This window comes from Poecilia reticulata, linkage group LG22 (genome assembly GCF_000633615.1).
Source record: "Poecilia reticulata strain Guanapo linkage group LG22, Guppy_female_1.0+MT, whole genome shotgun sequence".
Taxonomy (NCBI): Eukaryota; Metazoa; Chordata; class Actinopteri; order Cyprinodontiformes; family Poeciliidae; genus Poecilia; species Poecilia reticulata.
Genome location: NC_024352.1, coordinates 24,351,279 through 24,367,640, shown reverse-complemented (window position 1 = coordinate 24,367,640; position 16,362 = coordinate 24,351,279). Strand labels below are relative to the sequence as shown.

General features: G+C 38.7%; 1 protein-coding gene across 7 annotated transcripts in view; it reads right to left on the bottom strand.

Annotated features, from left to right (window-relative positions):
* The window catches only part of LOC103458807 (sorting nexin-14), a 27,758-nt gene extending 11,884 nt beyond the window's left edge, over nucleotides 1–15,874 (bottom strand). The window contains exons 1-22 of one of the 7 annotated variants that reach the window (XM_008399870.2): nucleotides 15,639–15,874; nucleotides 15,414–15,555; nucleotides 15,185–15,305; nucleotides 14,753–14,826; nucleotides 14,246–14,324; nucleotides 14,127–14,170; nucleotides 13,551–13,638; nucleotides 13,396–13,480; nucleotides 13,156–13,312; nucleotides 11,783–11,858; nucleotides 11,662–11,706; nucleotides 10,006–10,086; nucleotides 9,801–9,915; nucleotides 8,977–9,132; nucleotides 8,239–8,363; nucleotides 7,457–7,515; nucleotides 6,402–6,428; nucleotides 3,911–4,057; nucleotides 2,348–2,480; nucleotides 1,584–1,767; nucleotides 567–650; nucleotides 309–409 (exon numbers count right to left, since the gene is read on the bottom strand). In XM_008399870.2, coding sequence (XP_008398092.1) covers nucleotides 309–409; nucleotides 567–650; nucleotides 1,584–1,767; nucleotides 2,348–2,480; nucleotides 3,911–4,057; nucleotides 6,402–6,428; nucleotides 7,457–7,515; nucleotides 8,239–8,363; nucleotides 8,977–9,132; nucleotides 9,801–9,915; nucleotides 10,006–10,086; nucleotides 11,662–11,706; nucleotides 11,783–11,858; nucleotides 13,156–13,312; nucleotides 13,396–13,480; nucleotides 13,551–13,638; nucleotides 14,127–14,170; nucleotides 14,246–14,324; nucleotides 14,753–14,826; nucleotides 15,185–15,305; nucleotides 15,414–15,550 — 2,118 coding nt within the window. In that variant the 5' untranslated portion in view covers nucleotides 15,551–15,555; nucleotides 15,639–15,874. The remainder of the gene's footprint in view (nucleotides 1–308; nucleotides 410–566; nucleotides 651–1,583; nucleotides 1,768–2,347; nucleotides 2,481–3,910; nucleotides 4,058–6,401; nucleotides 6,429–7,456; nucleotides 7,516–8,238; nucleotides 8,364–8,976; nucleotides 9,133–9,800; nucleotides 9,916–10,005; nucleotides 10,087–11,661; nucleotides 11,707–11,782; nucleotides 11,859–13,155; nucleotides 13,313–13,395; nucleotides 13,481–13,550; nucleotides 13,639–14,126; nucleotides 14,171–14,245; nucleotides 14,325–14,752; nucleotides 14,827–15,184; nucleotides 15,306–15,413; nucleotides 15,556–15,638) is intronic. The other 6 variants (XM_008399869.2, XM_008399873.2, XM_017302529.1 and 3 more) reach the window with 6 other exon arrangements.
* Nucleotides 15,875–16,362: the final 488 nt, after the last annotated feature.

The window sequence follows — 16,362 nt, the reverse complement described above, 5'->3', positions numbered from 1 at the left end:
GCAACGTTAGTCTGGAGAGAACGCAACGCTAGGATGATAAAAGCAGAACGGCTCGAGTTTCTGCTTGAGCCGTTCTGCTCGAGCAGAAACTTGCGAAACATTCAGCATGGGGAACGCAGCATGGGGAACGCAGCAGGGTTCTCACCATGCTGCAACATTAGTCTGGGATTTCAGATCCACAGCAATTTAAATCAGGCTGCAACCAGCGGCTACTTCAGCTTTAATCTATCAATTATTCTGATGATTTATTGATTTTATATGCAAAGTCATTTATATCAGGGTGGTTTTGAATTTTCTCCTTTATCTACCTGAAGATACTCCTCAAACTCTTCCCGCTTGGATGTCAGAAACTCGTAATTCTTGGGGCCAATTATTCTCTTGGAGGGCAACTGGGCATCTGGAAATGAACCTTTAAGGAGGATAAAACTGAAGAATGAGTGAATATATAAAAAACTGAGAAGAAATTACATTTCAGTGGTTTACTTCTGGCTGCAGTTGGAAGTCTTTTTTAGACAAAATTATTTTAAAAAAATAACTCCAAATAATAAAAAATAACAATAACTTACCGTGAAACTCAGTGAGCTTTGATTCGAGGACATAAAACTCCAGATATCTCCTGTAGACCGACCAGTGCTCGGTTTCATGACCCACTATTGGAAACCAAATATTAAAAATCAGGAAGTTGGACGAGAAATTTTTAATCAAAACTTAAAATTTGTCAAATGAATTATTCTGAGTACAATTTACAACACAAATTTGATTTAAAAAACTGTTGAGATTTTCAGATCTATAAAGAAAAAAAATTTGAAGTTAATTTCTGAATTTGTCAGAAAAAATTCAGAAATTTTTAGATTTCAGAAATTTTCTAAAAGGATATTTTAAAGTTTGAAAATTGTAAAATTTGGCAGAAAAAAAAAAGAAATTGAGATTAATCTCATGAATTTTTAGTGAAATCTGGAACTTTCTGAGCTTCAAATGTCAAAAGTTTGCAAGAAAAAACTCAGGTATTTTTAGATTCATGAGTTTTCTCAGAAAAAAAGCACATTTCTGAGTTGCAAAGGTCGAAAACTTGCGAGATTCTGATGTTTTTAAATTGTTCTCAGATAGATTGTAGAAATAACTTACACAGTAAAAACTGCTGGGTCAAATATGGACCGACCCGACGCTGGGGAGTTTTAACTAAACTGGGTTGACGGTTTGACCAACACACTGGGTTATGGCAACTGGAAATTTGAGTTTCAAAAGTCGAGAATTTGCAAGAAAAACCCCAGAAATGTTTAGATGATACAAAGAAATTTTTTATAGAAAAAACAAGGAAATTATAAAAAGTCCAAAATCTTCAAAGTCCAAAACTGGACAAGTCGAAAACTTGAGATTGTTGTTTTAGATTGTTCTTCTCCCCCTAGTGGCCCGGAGGACTTTTCATCTTGGGAAATTTTTGGCAAAAATGTATTACTATTTTTATTTTTTTTAACAATGCGCCATTGTGTATAAGTGACAATGTTTTTCTTAAATTTTCACAAAGTTTACAGAACCAGAAGCATAAATTTCCCTGAACGATGGCGCCAACTCCCTGAGTTGACCTGCTTTCCTGTCGTTGCGCTCCACGTCGATGCAGAAGACGGGAATCCTCTCTCGCTTCACGTCGTCGTAGAAGTCGATGTACGGGATGGTGATGTTCCAGGCGGAGAGGTTTCGAGGCGTGCTGGGCGTGGACGCCGCCTCCATCGGCGAGTCGTCCTCCAGAACCATCATGGCTTCCTCGACCTTCAGTTGAAGATGCAGCAGGTGTCAGCCATTTTGTGACGCCTCAGTCTTCTCCCTCTCTCATTACCTAGTTTTCCTGTCACTTCACTATCAAATAAAATCCACTAGAGCCAATAAAACCTTTAAAAACAAATCTGCACTGCAAAAACACTAAATATTAAAAGTCAAAACTTTGCCAGAAAAAAAATCTGAAATTTTGAGATGTATTTCAGAAATTGACTAGAAAAAAACTTGGAAATTTCTGAGTTTCAAAACTCAAAAAATGTTCCACCTATGAAACCCAGAAATTTGCAAGTATGTTCTAGAAAATTTTGGAGATTTTTTTCTCTCAAATTTTCCACTCTTCAATCTTAAAAAAAAAAAAAATCCAAGATTAATATCAGAATTTCAGGAAGGAAAGGAGAGAAGAAAGAAAGGAGAAACTAAAACCTGACATATTCTCCGTGAAAAACTTGCAACAGCGTCTGATTTCCTGCACTCAGTCTCGCCCCCTGGTGGCAGTGATCTGCCAGCCTGCAGATAATGAGCCGTACTTGATGAAATGTGCCCAGTGTTTTCCAGCTGAGGCAGCCGGTCTCACCATGTCGTCCTCTCCCTCCACCAGCCCGTAGGACGGCAGCATGGCGCCCTCCATGGTCGTGCTTTTGAACACTCCTTTGATCTTGCTGCCGATGCGGCTGATCCCGAACGACTCGCCCCTCTTCGACGTGTTCCTGCAGAGCCAAGAGGGCGGAGAGCGAATGATGACCGACCGACCGAGCGAGGCGCCGCTTCAGCAGAGCGCATGCAGCCAGAGAGGAAGAACGACGCAGCAGAGGAGGGACGAAGCTACCCAAGACAAAATGCCACTTATCTTACAATGCCAAAAACTCTGCTGGCCCAAAGCAAAAACAGTTACAAAGCAGTGAGAGTGTTGGCTTCACACGGTCCGATCCGGAAGCTTCGATCAGTAACAAAGGAGTTATGCTGGTATTAATCACAAAACAAAGCAGACACTCTGAATCTGGCAAAAACACAGAACATCACCAAGTGCTTTGGTCTGGATTCTACTGCAAATACCTGGAAATAAAACAAAAGTAAAAGTAACTTTTCAGCTACAAGAAGAAGATTGTTTCAAGTCAAAACTTCCTTAATGTTGATTAAACAGAATGTTAGTTCAACTGACAGATTATTTCACTTGTTACAAGAAGTTTTTCCCATGAAATTATGAAATTTATCAGGGCCATTGCATATGGAAACACATAAGAGCCAAAAAACTGATAAATATTTAGACTACTCACAAAAAACAAAACTTGGACATTAGAAAATATGAAGATTTGCTAGAAAAAACTTAAACGTTCTGAGTTTCAAAAGTCTAATATTTTCCAGAAAAACTCAAAATTTTAGAGATTAACTTCTGAAATTAAATAACTAAATAAAAAACTTGGACATTTCTAAGTTTGAAAAGTTTAAATTTTGCACAAAAAATAAAAAAATAAAATTCTAGAATTTTTCTTGAGAAAAACTCAAGTTTCAAATGTTGAAAACTTTCCACAATTTTTTTTGTGTTAAAATTTGTGAAAATTTTTTGACTTTTTAGATTCAGAAATGTTCAGTTTTTTTCTACAAAAAGTAAAAAAAAAAAAAAAAAGTAAAACAATTTGGACTTTTAAAATGTCCTTGTTTTTTCCTAAAATAATTTCTGAGATTAATTTAAAATTTCTTAATTTTTTTGGTTGAAATTTTCTCCTTTTTTCTGTCTACAATGAACCCAAATCGCTGTCGGAATAACCTGCCAGTGGAACTAGTAATGTTTATCAATATTAATCAACTATTGACATAAAACACGCCCATATTTCCTGCTGAAAAGTTACCTTTAAGAAATTTGTGTCTAATTTAAGAGCACTAAAATATTCCCACTAGAAACTAGACTAAAAATACTTGGCAAGATTTTGTGTTTTTGCAGTGTAGGCTGAGAAACAGAGCACATGGGATCAAACCCAATTAAAGAGACAAGTCACTGCATTGTTAGAAATAATAGGATAAAAACAGGTTTCCATGCAGTTGGCCTTCCATGCAGGCGTCTGGGTGGGACTGGGGTCACATGAGGGGACATGGAGGGGACATGGACGGCATGACATCACACAGATGGACCCTGACTTACTTGGGCGATGAGTGGCGGTGGGTTTGCGAGCCGTATGGGAAGTTTGTGAACGTGGACTGGGCATGGAGGGAGCTAAAGGATGCAGGTGAGGAGCTGCCAGAGGTGGTGAAGAGTGAGGACGGGGACTCGGGGCTCCAGTCCCAGGAGCTACAGGCAGAACAGGGCCGGGTCCCCCGCGGGGCCGGTGGGGGAAGAGGACAGGGCAGGCAGTATGGTGGTCAGGGAATCACAGTGGACATTCAGGGTGCATTCACACCAGCCCTGTTTGGGCCGCTTTAACTCCAGTCCGTTTGCCTAGAAAGTCCGGTTCGGTTGGGGAGGTGAGCGCGCGAAATACAAATCTACAACCCTCGGTTCGGTTGAGGTGAACTCTGGTGCCGTTCGAATTTATACATGAACACCAAGTGGACCAGAGACTGCTCCAAAACCAGGAAGCGGACTACAGCACAAGGCATTCTGGGTAAAAACCAAAACAAACTCGCTAGCAAGCTAATGCTAGCCTTTTACCAACGGCAAAAGAGAAATCCTCCAACAGCTAAAATCTGATGCTACTTTATTTTTGATTACATTTCACAATCAGTGTCTACTTCTGAGGTTTTCATGTAATTTCCGTCAGTGGGTTTTTGGTGCAGCGCCCCCACAGGTGGGGAGGGGAACAACACAGAGGTCAACTCAACAACACAAAATGAGGGTCAGGCTACAGTTTTTTCTTTTTTATTATAAGAATAAAATCATAGTACTACGAGAATAAAGTCTAGTCTTAAGTCTACTAGAATAAGGTCATAATATTACTAGAGTACAGTCAGAGTTATACGAGAATAAATTAGAAATAACAAGACTAAAGTCTAAATAATACAAGAATAAAGCCATAATATTAGCAGAATGAAGTTGTAAATGTATGGGAACTAACAAAGTTGTATACATTTTTTGTAAAAAGTTACAAAAAATGTATTATTCAAGTTTTTTTTAATTAAAAAGAATTTCTCAAAATGTTTTTTTCTTATTAAACTCCATTTTAATTCTGCTAATATTGTGACTTTTTTCTTGAAATTAAACAAAAATCCTCATAGCCTGGCCCTGTTACATTATCGCACAACTTACAGCAGGGCTAATTGAAATAAAAGCCACTTTTTAAAAATATTTTCAGTCATTTATAATGTCTTTCTTATCCAATAAAGCAAGAAAATGTAAATGAAATCGTACCTGGTGTGAATAAAATCAGAGATTTTATGTTTAAGCCGCATCGCTCAGCCCTAACACGGTGTGAAAGCGAACCGCAGCAGCTGAAACTTTAGCAAATGCTGTGATTTTAGTCCCCAATCGAACCGATTCTACTTGGACCCTCAGGTGGGAAACGCCCTCAGTGACAAACGGAGCACGGCGCTTCCTGGTGGACGGACACCGAGCAGAGGAAGTTTCCCCGCCACATTTATGAAGACGGTTAAAAGTATCCACCACTCATCAACTTTCCCACATTTTACCACCAATTTAATCCATTTCATTGGGATTTTACGTGAGAAACAGACGCCAGTTTTCTAAATCCCGACATTTTGTTTGGTAATGTTTGCAGCTTGGTGCAGCGTTTTGTTTTGCTGGTTGTTATTTATCAGCAAGTAGGAGTGGAAATTTATTGTGTCGTTTATCATTTATCGTCATAAATTTCCGATCATTGTAAGAATTTGATTTATCTTTGACACAATAAATTACCACACATTGTTCTCATGTGAGGTCAGATTTCTGGGAACTTTGTAGCTACTGAGAGCCATCTTGGTAGGCAGTTGCTATGGAGTTGCTATGACAACAATAAACAAGCTTAGAAGTAGCTCTCACCTTGTTCCTAACAATCTAAGTACTCCACAAACCTCTTTGTAATACTTAGATGAATATCAGTAATATTTACTGTAGTACTTGCTGCCAAACTAGAAAAATGTACTTAATTAATGGAGCTAAGACAAATATATATAGTTTTGCGCTGCGCTTGCCTACCAACATGGCGCTGATCGCTTGATGCTATATGATTCAAAGAGGCTGGAAACAATTCACACTTTTCAGACGTGCATGGTTTTAATTCCCCACTTTGTTTGTCGATCACATAAAATCCCAGTAAAATACACTGGAAAAGTTAAATGGGTGTAAATACTTTCACATATTTTACACCAATGAGAATCAATGAATACACCAGTAAACCTACTTTCTTATCATTCATATTTAGGTTTTTAATAGATAATATCAATCAATAAGTGAAGCACACACACACAACAGCCATCTTTCTGAATCTCCCCACCAAATAAACTCTTATTTAGGAGTAAAATGTAGAATGTAATGAATTTATGAATGATTATTATACAGCTAAAATGCTAATGCTAATGCATTCGACAGTATTCTGAGCCAGCGCCCTGGTCAGGCAAGGAAGAAGCGTCTTTTATATGTTGCGTGCATCCCTGTTAAGCCAGTCACGGGTTTGGTCAGCACACTGATGCCTCATACTCACCGAATGTCATCCAAACTGACGCTATTTCTGGAACAATATGCACAAGGAGTTAGCTACCTACATACCATACGCCGTGACGTTAAAGTAGAGCTAGAGCGATCCAACCCCAAGTCTCTGGTAAAACTCTGTTGGTGCACTGCCTGTGGTTTTACAAAACACAGACCCTTTTTTAATGCACACATTATTTCCTTCAATCAAGATGTTTTGACTCGTCTCAATGAATTTCACAGAGAGACTGTTTTGGCTGCTGCAGCACCCCGTCTTTCTGTCGTGTGACCTGGGACTTTCCTAGATTGGTTTTTATTTAATTTTATTTATTTGATTAGGACAGTGCACGTTAGTCAACGTTACCACAACTCATGGCAGCATAAATATGGAGGAATTAGCACAAAAGCTAATATAAACTGGTTTATGTCTGGAAGAGCTCCACAGAAAGCAGCTGAAACACAACATAATTACAACATAAAAATGAAAATATTAGTTCTATAAACTTATTTTGTAAGCCAAGTCTTCATCTGATTAACTGTGACATACTGAATTATCAACCAGATGTATAAAAACAGACCAAACATGCTAATGTTAGCGCTGAGCGGTTTTAAAGGCAACTCTGCCAAACACTGAAGAAATCTGACTTTGTCACTTATCTCATTATTCCGATTTAGTAAATATAAATTATTCTGGTAATCCTAGCTGATCTAAACAGGAAAGTTTAGTCTGATTTAATGTTAAATATTGAGAAAATGTTTTGTCTTTTTTACAGTGCATGTAAATATCCTAGTTTTAACTGTATTTTAGATGTAATCGTAAATATTTGAGACTAAAGTCGAATGATGTGAACATAAACGACGCAGCAGATAATAAATCAGAGATCCAGTGGGTCGTGACCTCTTAGTGGAGATTGCTATGATAAACAAAATCCCGCATGTTGAGTTTGGATGCTTCGTTGTATCTGATTTATTAATTAACATCCCCATCAAACTGTTACACTAAGTCATAGTTAATTTCTATTGATCTTTAGAGATTTAAAAAGAAACCGATGGGAAGCTGCAACCTACCTGCTCATCTTTGAGTTCCTGGCCGGAGACTCCGCCCCCCTCAGAAGCTGACGAAAGTACTGCAGGAAAAAACTAAGTGAGTAAAAACCGCTTTGTGGGTTTGGTGCAGCACATAAACTAAAGCACTACATCGTCTAGTATTTAGAAATCAGATTTTTAAAAATTCTATTATTATTATTAACCTGAAAGAAATATGATAATAACTGCTGACTGCGGACGATGTCTGATGACAAGGCTGGAAACAGACATACATCTTTGAAAAGCAAAAGTGGAGCCTCCTGCACAACCAGCAAGAATGCAGCAAATGGTTTCTGGATAGTAAGTCAACAACAAAACACGTGTCTTTTCCAGCAGCCATTGTACAGAGCACACAGCGGTAAAACCAACTGACCAAATGTGCTGCAGCTCAATTTGGGTTGCTAGGTAGCGGGCAGATCTCTGCTGGGGTTGCTAGGTAGCGGGCAGAACTCTGCTGGGGTTGCTAGGTAGCGGGCAGAACTCTGCTGGGGTTGCTAGGTAACAAGCTTTGCTTGTCTGGGGTCACTAGGTGAGGGACAGTTTCTGCTGATATTCCATAAAAACAGTAACTTACTGCCAGAAAAGGGCTGGGTGTTTGTTTTTAAGTGCCTGGGCCGTTTTTAGAAGCGGTTTAGAACCAAATGGAAGTACAAAAATGTGTAAAATGTGAATTTTTCAAAATACGTCTCCATTAAAAATCTTTTTATTGACTTAAGATTGAAGGCCTGTGGTGAAACCTTTGATTTGCTGCTTCAGTTACTGACCTCGTCGCTGTGACAGAACATCGGGGTGAAAACATTTTCCAGGAGCGACAGAACGTGCTCATAGGCTTCAAACAGACACCTCATGGTCTGCAGTTTCACCACCTCTGCATACGGGCCCTCCGCAACTGCGACCACACAGAAAAAGAGATGCATGCAATTGATCTGTTAGATTTTAATATAAAAAGAATAAAATATCTCATTTAACTTACCGTCTTATCAGACTCACATGATTATAACAATGGCCAGAAAAGCGAGTTTCATTACAAATATGCGCAAAACTTTGACAATATTCTACTAATTTAAAGAAAAAAAACATAATTGTGGCATTTCCGTTAAATAAGAAACATGTGAATAAGTTTGTTCACAAGTTAAGTCATCAAGAAACATGTCACTCCATCTTCATCCACCCATTTCCTGTCGTCTTCTTCGTCTTTTCAGCCAGTAGTAACATCCTGTTGAATCATGTGGCTCATGTGTTGTGGAAAAAAAGAGTTTCTATTGCAGTTTTGCAAAATAAAATCAATTTTGTTACGGCCAAAAAAACACCTAATCCTACCAGTAAAATTTTTAATAAAAAAAACAAGAAGAGAGAAAATCTGAGCACAGACTTAAAGCGTCAGAGAATCTGACAGTTTTTGGCAAAAGTAAAGAAAAAATATCAAAGAGTCCATAACAGCAACTTAAATCCACTAAAGGTAAATTAAATGTGCTTTTCTGAAAGAGTTCAGGGTTACGTACTGTTCCTGATTTCCTCCACTATGAATGGGTCGAAGCGGATCTTGTCGATGCTCTCGTCCAAGCAGTAAGTCTCGTAGATCTTCTTCACCTCTTCATGCAGCATCATCTTCTCCGAGTCCGACAGCTCCGGGCACAAAATCCTGTCGTTGAATTCCTCTGGGAAGTCGGGAAAGTCAGACACAACCGAGTCACTGTGTGCAAGACTGAACAGCAGCTGGCACATCGATCGAATATCGATACCAAGGTAAGTATTGGTATCGGATAAACATTTTTATTTACAGTTTCTCTTCCATATGCAGAAATTAAAATGGCAAATATCAAGAGCTTACATTTAAATGTTTGCATTCAAAATGTTTGCTTTCTTTCAAATACAATCTGTAATTTCCCCATAAGTGCAATTTTATCATCATCTATTCAGCTGAAAAATAAAACACTTTTGTAAAGATACATACCTAAAATTAAAACTGGCCTAACATTCTACCTTGAACAGGTTAGGAAAGGTCTGCAGGTCACACAAAACATCTCCATTACACTTTTTTCACAAATTCATTTTCACAACGGCTTCTTTTCCAGAAGCCATTGTACAGCGCATACAGCATACAGAAGCAGTCGAGACCCAAACGAAAGTACAAAAATGTGCAAAATGTGAATTTATTCTCCACATTTTCAAATTATTCAATGACAAAGCCATTTTTTTCAACATTGGATATATTGGCCCTGTATTTTTCTTATACTTGGTGTCAGAAAAATTGCAATGATCTCCTCCCTGCAGAAGGTGAAATAATTGACCTGATTGTGTCCAGGTGTGAACAGGAAACACTCACCTACGGCGAGACAGAACTGGAGGACGTGAACGGCTCCTTCCTGTTTGAGGAAGTTCATGAAACGAAAGAGGAGGTCCTGCTGCTCTCTGATTTCCTTCAGCTCCAGCTTGAGCACCTGGTGCAGGAAGAAGCAGACGGTTTAGGTGCTTATTTGGTGATATAGCTAATAATTTATCAATATTCAAAATGAAGAACAAACACTCACTGAGGGCTTTTTGTTACGAGAGTCTGAATATTTCTGTAAAAATGGAACCAGTGCTGAAGTTGGTTCTGTTGCTTCTTCAGGCTAAAGAGGCAAAAATACAGTAAATTCATTATTACACAAAGGCTTCCTGTTGGCAGATATTAAACTATAACTATAGTACAATACAAACATACTTTACATTTTATGCACACTTCTGTATTAAAAATAGGGATTCACTTATCGATTAGTTGTTATTTCTGTTGTTTTGTTTATTTATTTTGGACATTTAAAATGTCTTTCAGTTCCAGTGTGACATGCTCAGTAGAATTTAATGATCTTTGATCATGTGTTCTTGCATTACAGCAGTGGTTCCCAAACTTTTTCTCCTGCGCCCCCCCAGGAGAAAAACATTTTCTGCCCCCCCTATGGATTACAAATGGCTGTCTGGTTGAACGACGTGTGGGAGAAGGAGGGGGAAGACGACTTTTTGGGGGCAAAATGAATGTAGGTAGCTGAACATGGACAACAACATCAGTAGCCTACAGGCTACTTGTTGACAAGCTGTATTGATATTAGCTAGCTAGTCATTTTTTAGCTAACTTCACCTGCATCCAGCAACTTTATTCCTTTATTCAACTCAGTCGGTTAGTTTGGGGGAAAAACTGAAAAGTTCTTTGCGTTTTGCTGGTTTGCTGCCATGATCCTAACACACCTGTGCAGCTCCGCACAGCAGCAGCAGGTCTCCTTCACTGCCGCACAGGTGTAAACCCAGCGCGAGCGTCGTAGCGCTCATGTTGCGTTTAAAGGTGGCTCGGAAAAACAGGTTACCACATGTTAACAACTGATGAACTACTTTTAACTGCTGATAAAAGTGACAGAGGACACAGATATGGGAAGTGCGGAAGCCCCTACTGTATCAAATTGACATAGGAATAACAGAGAGTTGGCCATTCAAAGGTAAAAACCCAGCGCATACAGCGTTCATGTTTTTTTTTCATCCAGACGGTTTCTCGGCCCCCCCCCCCCTGCAATGGCACGGCGCCCCACAGTTTGGGAACCTCTGCATTACAGTGACCTGACAGTATCAATTAGAAAAAAAAATCTGAATCCACCAATCAGATTAGCTAGCTGTCTAGCTAACTAGCTACAAAGTTAGATAAATACTGTATTGATCGTTTTTCAAACATCTGTGATCAGCCAGCAAACTGCAGCCGGTGCACCTCTGATCCTAAATGTCATATTCTCTATTAACTGTAAGCAAAAAACGGCCATAATTAACAGATATAAAGGGTTGAAAGCAGTCTATGTAATTAATCTATAGCATGTGTTTCAATAGATGTGTTTTCATTGACTGTATAATTTGTAATTTTGAAAATAAATTTGCTTAATGGAAACACGGAAATTTTTTTTTAAAAGTTTCAAAGTTGTGTGTTTTGTGGCAATGGGAAAAGTTTTTTCACATCGCATTTAACAGAAGCACCACAAATGTAAAATTAGTGTTTATCAACAGTGTTTTGCTTACATTTGTAATGGCAAGGCTGCTTCTCACTCAAATAAATTAACTGTATTCTTATTTATTAAATAAGTTTGTAAATAAATCATAAACTACATCCACTCTGCAACATCAGAAATAAAAAACACGTTGGTGAAATTTGATCAAAGGTTGAACGTACTCACAGGGGAATTGTCGATAAATATTAAAATTAAATGATTCACTGTGTCCTGCAAGGGAAACAAACATATTTTCTATCAGCAGGAGGTTTAAAGTGACAGCAGCTCCAAATGGATCTGAACTCACCGGGTCGGCCAGGTAGTCCATCGAAGGCAGGAAGACAGAACCGGCCAGAACTTCTCTGATCAGCAGAGTCAGAGATCTGTTGGAGACGATAAAACGAAATCCTTCAAGACAACAACAGCCGAGTGTTCACACCCACTCAGCAGGCAGACTGTTGCTCTTCTGAGGGGGATGAATAAATTACAATAAAATAGACTAAACAGTTTGGCTGTATGGGTTTGACATGTTTGTAATAGTAAAATATCTTAACTTTATGGAAAAATTAGGGGGGGAAAAGCAGCCAAAAGAAGTAGAGGAAGAATCAGGTGGGATCAAATCTAACTTTATAACTGAAGGGAACTGAAATTTCACTGCAAAAAACACTAAATCTTATTAAAGTATCCATATTTCTGTTTAGTTTCCAGTGCAAATATCTGAATATGTTTATAATAAGAGAAAACTAACTTACAAGTAACTTTTCATCAACATGTAGGAGCTTGTTTTAAGATGAAAAACTCAACGTCCATTGGCAGATTATTTCACTTATAACACTGGAAAGATGTTTTATTAAAGAAATAATCTACCAGTGAATCAAGTACATTTCCATCAATATTAAGGAATTATTAACCAAACTCACATAGCTAGCTGAAAAGTTACTTGTAACTTAGTTTTGTCTTATTTTAAGATATTTGTTCTTGAACCTAAACAAAAATATCTGGTAAGATTCTTTTGTTTTTGCAGTGAAGGATTCAGGTTGGTTTCTTTCAAAACGTTTGATATATTTAAACAAGTTTAATAAGTCAAATAAAAGCTGATTTGGGTGCAGAAAAGTCGGCTTTTCAGTCAAAAATCCTGGATTTACGAGATTCTACTTATTATAAGAGTTTGGTTATAAAAACAAATACTTTGTGCTGTACTTAAATTTGATATCAAAGATTATTTTACCCTGATTAAAGTAATTTTTTTTTTTATCATTCTTGAACTGCAGTTGTGGGCCAAAGAATAAATCAGTCCATGGGCCACAAATGGGCCGGGGGCCGCACTTTGGACACCCTGCTTTATTTGCATTGAGTTTTTCCAATGCAAAAACTCACATTTTTTGCATTGGAGACACAAACTTTAATGTATTTTTGTTAGATTTTATGAAAGAAAAAAATCCAAGCAATGCAAGTTTTAAAATGTGAAGGAAAGAAGATATTAAATTTATTAATTTTAAATAAAAATACACATTACGTTGCATGTGTGTGAATTCGGCCATCTTTTTATAGATCCACATTTTGTTGTAATTCCATCTGAACACATAGACTTTTACTCATTCTTATTTGGAGATTAATTTGAATAAAAAAGGATTCATTTACATGGCAGTTTGTATATTTTGTGCCGCAGCGGTGCGCTACCTGCAGTCTGTGCCTTTGGGCGGCAGGATGTAGGGGAAAAGTATCTCAGTCAGCTTCCTCAGGTAGAGGAGTTCATCTCTGCGGCTGCGCAGCGCCACGTGGAGATCCGGACCGAACTCGTCCAGCGCTGCTTGTTGAAGATGCTCTGCGTTCTTCACTGCTCCGGACAACAAAACGTAAAGTTACACCTGCAGTACCGATCGCCACCTACAGGAGGCAGTGTGCTGAAACCGGGAATACCTTTCTGCCTGGCTTTGCTGATGATTTCAATGTGTTTCATGGAAACTTTCAGGAGCTTTCTAGTGATGAGCGAAGCCACATCCACCTTTGAGGAAACAGAGAGAAATCAGATAAAATCTAATAATAAAAATAGTAATAATGTTAGGATTTGTTACCTTTTGAATTCGGCGGACCAAGACAGCGACGAGGAAGCGCAGCGTCACCCTCAGCTCATCAACAAATGAGTCGTCATCTGTGATTTCTCTGGAAGACGTCATTCAGTCACTTCAAATCGAGCAGCATCGCATTTTACACCCAAATATAAATGTTAAAGGTACTAGAATGGCTCTATGGGTGATTCAAAACATATTCATCAAGTTTTTTTACCCAAGTAATGAGATTTCAGTCTGTTTAGTTCTGCCTATTTTGAGCTCTTTTCAGAATGAGCGGTAAAACCGGCTGAACAAACGTTGCTAGGTAACGGCTTTGGGCTCTGCTGGGGTTGCTAGGCAACGACGTTGGGCTCTGCTGGGGTTGCTAGGTGACGCCACAGTGTGCGGTCACATTCTTGGGATTTTGAAACAAACAAAATGTATTTACTTATTACCAAAAAAATGGCTGGCTGTTTTATTTTTAAGCACTTTGGCTGTTTTTAGAAGCAGTTGAGACCCAAATGGAAGTATAACAAAACAATAAAAAAAAAATGTATTTTTCATAATACGTCCCCCTTTAGCATAAAAAAAAAAACCTACCTGTACCAGGGATATACCACATTCTCTAAGACAAGCTCCAGAATCTGTGAAAAATAAAAAATATTACATGAGATCAGTGGATTCAAAGCAGCTTTTATTGTTTAACTGTAATGTCACACCTCAGATAGAGAAGCGTCCACCTTCGAGGGTATTTTCAGGTCAAGCCATGGCTGATAGTTTTCCAGCAACAAAGTCGGTCTGGGAAGCAGAAAAATCACAGAATTACACACAAAGAAGAGCTAAAGTCATTTCTGACCACTACTAGTAGTTTTTATTTTCTTTGTCTCCAAATTAGTTTCTTTATTTCAGGGATGTCCAAACTTTTTGTCATGTTTCCAAAAATCAATCAAGCACAGACAGTAATCAAATTTTTATTTTTTTTGTAAGAAGGGGATTCATCATACATCCAAAATGTAAAACTGATTTTGCAAGTTTGCTGTATTAAAAGAAATGTATTTAGATTTCACATTCTTTTTGGCTTGATTACAAAAACAGGATTTTGGTCAAAATATTTTCTATATTTAGCCGAGTTTAATAAATTAAATAAAAGTTGATTTGGGTGCAGCAAAGTCGGCTTTTCACTAAAGTTTTGTTCAAGTTTTACTCGAGATGTGATGAAGTCATACCTGTGTCTTTTGCATTTAATCTTTCCACATACAGCACAGCTGTGGCCCAAAGGAAACAGCTCCTGCTGGAAGGACTGAGGGAGAAATTTACTCACATTATTAACCTGTTATAGTAAAATGAAATCTGAGTTTTACAACAGCATGTCCGGGTCATTAGATGAAACATTTTTCCAGCAAAAAAACATGGGAATTTCAAATCTTTTTGATTTTTCAAACTTGGAAGTCTCCCGTGTTTTTTCTGGAAATTTTCTGATATTGGTCTCATAATTTCTAAGTTTACACTCACAAATTTTCAACTTTTAAAACGCAGAAATTTCCTCGTTTCTTTTACAGAAAATTTTTGAGATCAGTATCAAAATTTCAGAAATTTTTGGTGTACAATTTACTCTTCCTTTTTGATTTTGTAATCTAGGTCGCAGAAGTCTGACCAACCTTTGTTTTTGGTTTAATGGACACGAATATGTTTGGCAGCAGCGACTCGGGACCCAGTGAGCAGTAAAATGTAACCACACCCGCCAGGAAGGACCAAAACACCATGATAATATGAATATATCTACAAACAAAACAAATCACATCATTAGTTATCACATGCCAAACAAACATTACGTCATCCCAGGTCAACATGTGATGCGTTCAGGGACCCCGAGCGGCGTTCACTTGCCTGTTTAGCAGCAGAGTGGTCAGCAGTAAGAGCAGCAGGAGAAAACAGAAAACTGGGTACTGCCTGCCGAGCTCCCTGACCCGGTCCAGCTTCATCCCGCGGCTCGTCAGCTGCAGAAAAGCTCTGATGCTGCCCATCTTCCCTATAACCCATGAAAACAAAAACACGCTGCAGCGTCGGGTTCTGGGAAATTTACTGCAGTTTATTCATCAGTCCAACACTTACCGCCGGTTTACGGCCGAGCAGAGGCAGCAAAATGACACAAAGGTTGCTGGATGGTTGGATGATCAGCGCAGGCGTGGTGCCCGTCTGCAGCTGTTGGGATTAAGATCACGCAGCATGGTTCCTCCGAGAGCTGCGGGTCTAATGGCTGCGGTGCTGGCTGTCAGCCCGGTCCGTGGAGGGGCTGCTGCCTGGTTGTCAACACCGGAGACGCGTGATGTCACCGCGCTCGCCGCCAGTCCGGCCTCTGGCTCCTGTAGTTCTCACCAACACCAAACACTACACCATCCCATGAGGATTTTTTTTCTTCATCTGGGTATGTTCGCAAATCATGACTGCGGTCAAATCATGAGGTGCTAAAATATCCGGACATGTTTTAAAAAGTTGATATTCCATTAAGTAAGTCATACAAATTTAAGCTAAATAAGTTATTTCTCTTCTTTGTGTTCAGAAAAGATACGAAAGAAATATTTGTTTTGATTCGTTTTAATATTTTTAAACAATAATAATAAACATTATTCAGTGGTGCCTCCAAGGGGTGGCAATGTGGGGCCATGGCCCCTGCTTGAAAAACGCTGCCACCCAATACTTAGTTCCCACAAGTCTGAACGGAAAGTGATTCATGGCATCTTTGTAGGCAAGGGTACGCACAACAAAAATAAAATATGTGGGCACTCTTCACCAGTGTGCACAAGGAAAAATTCACCATGGAGGAGCTTTGCAGCTT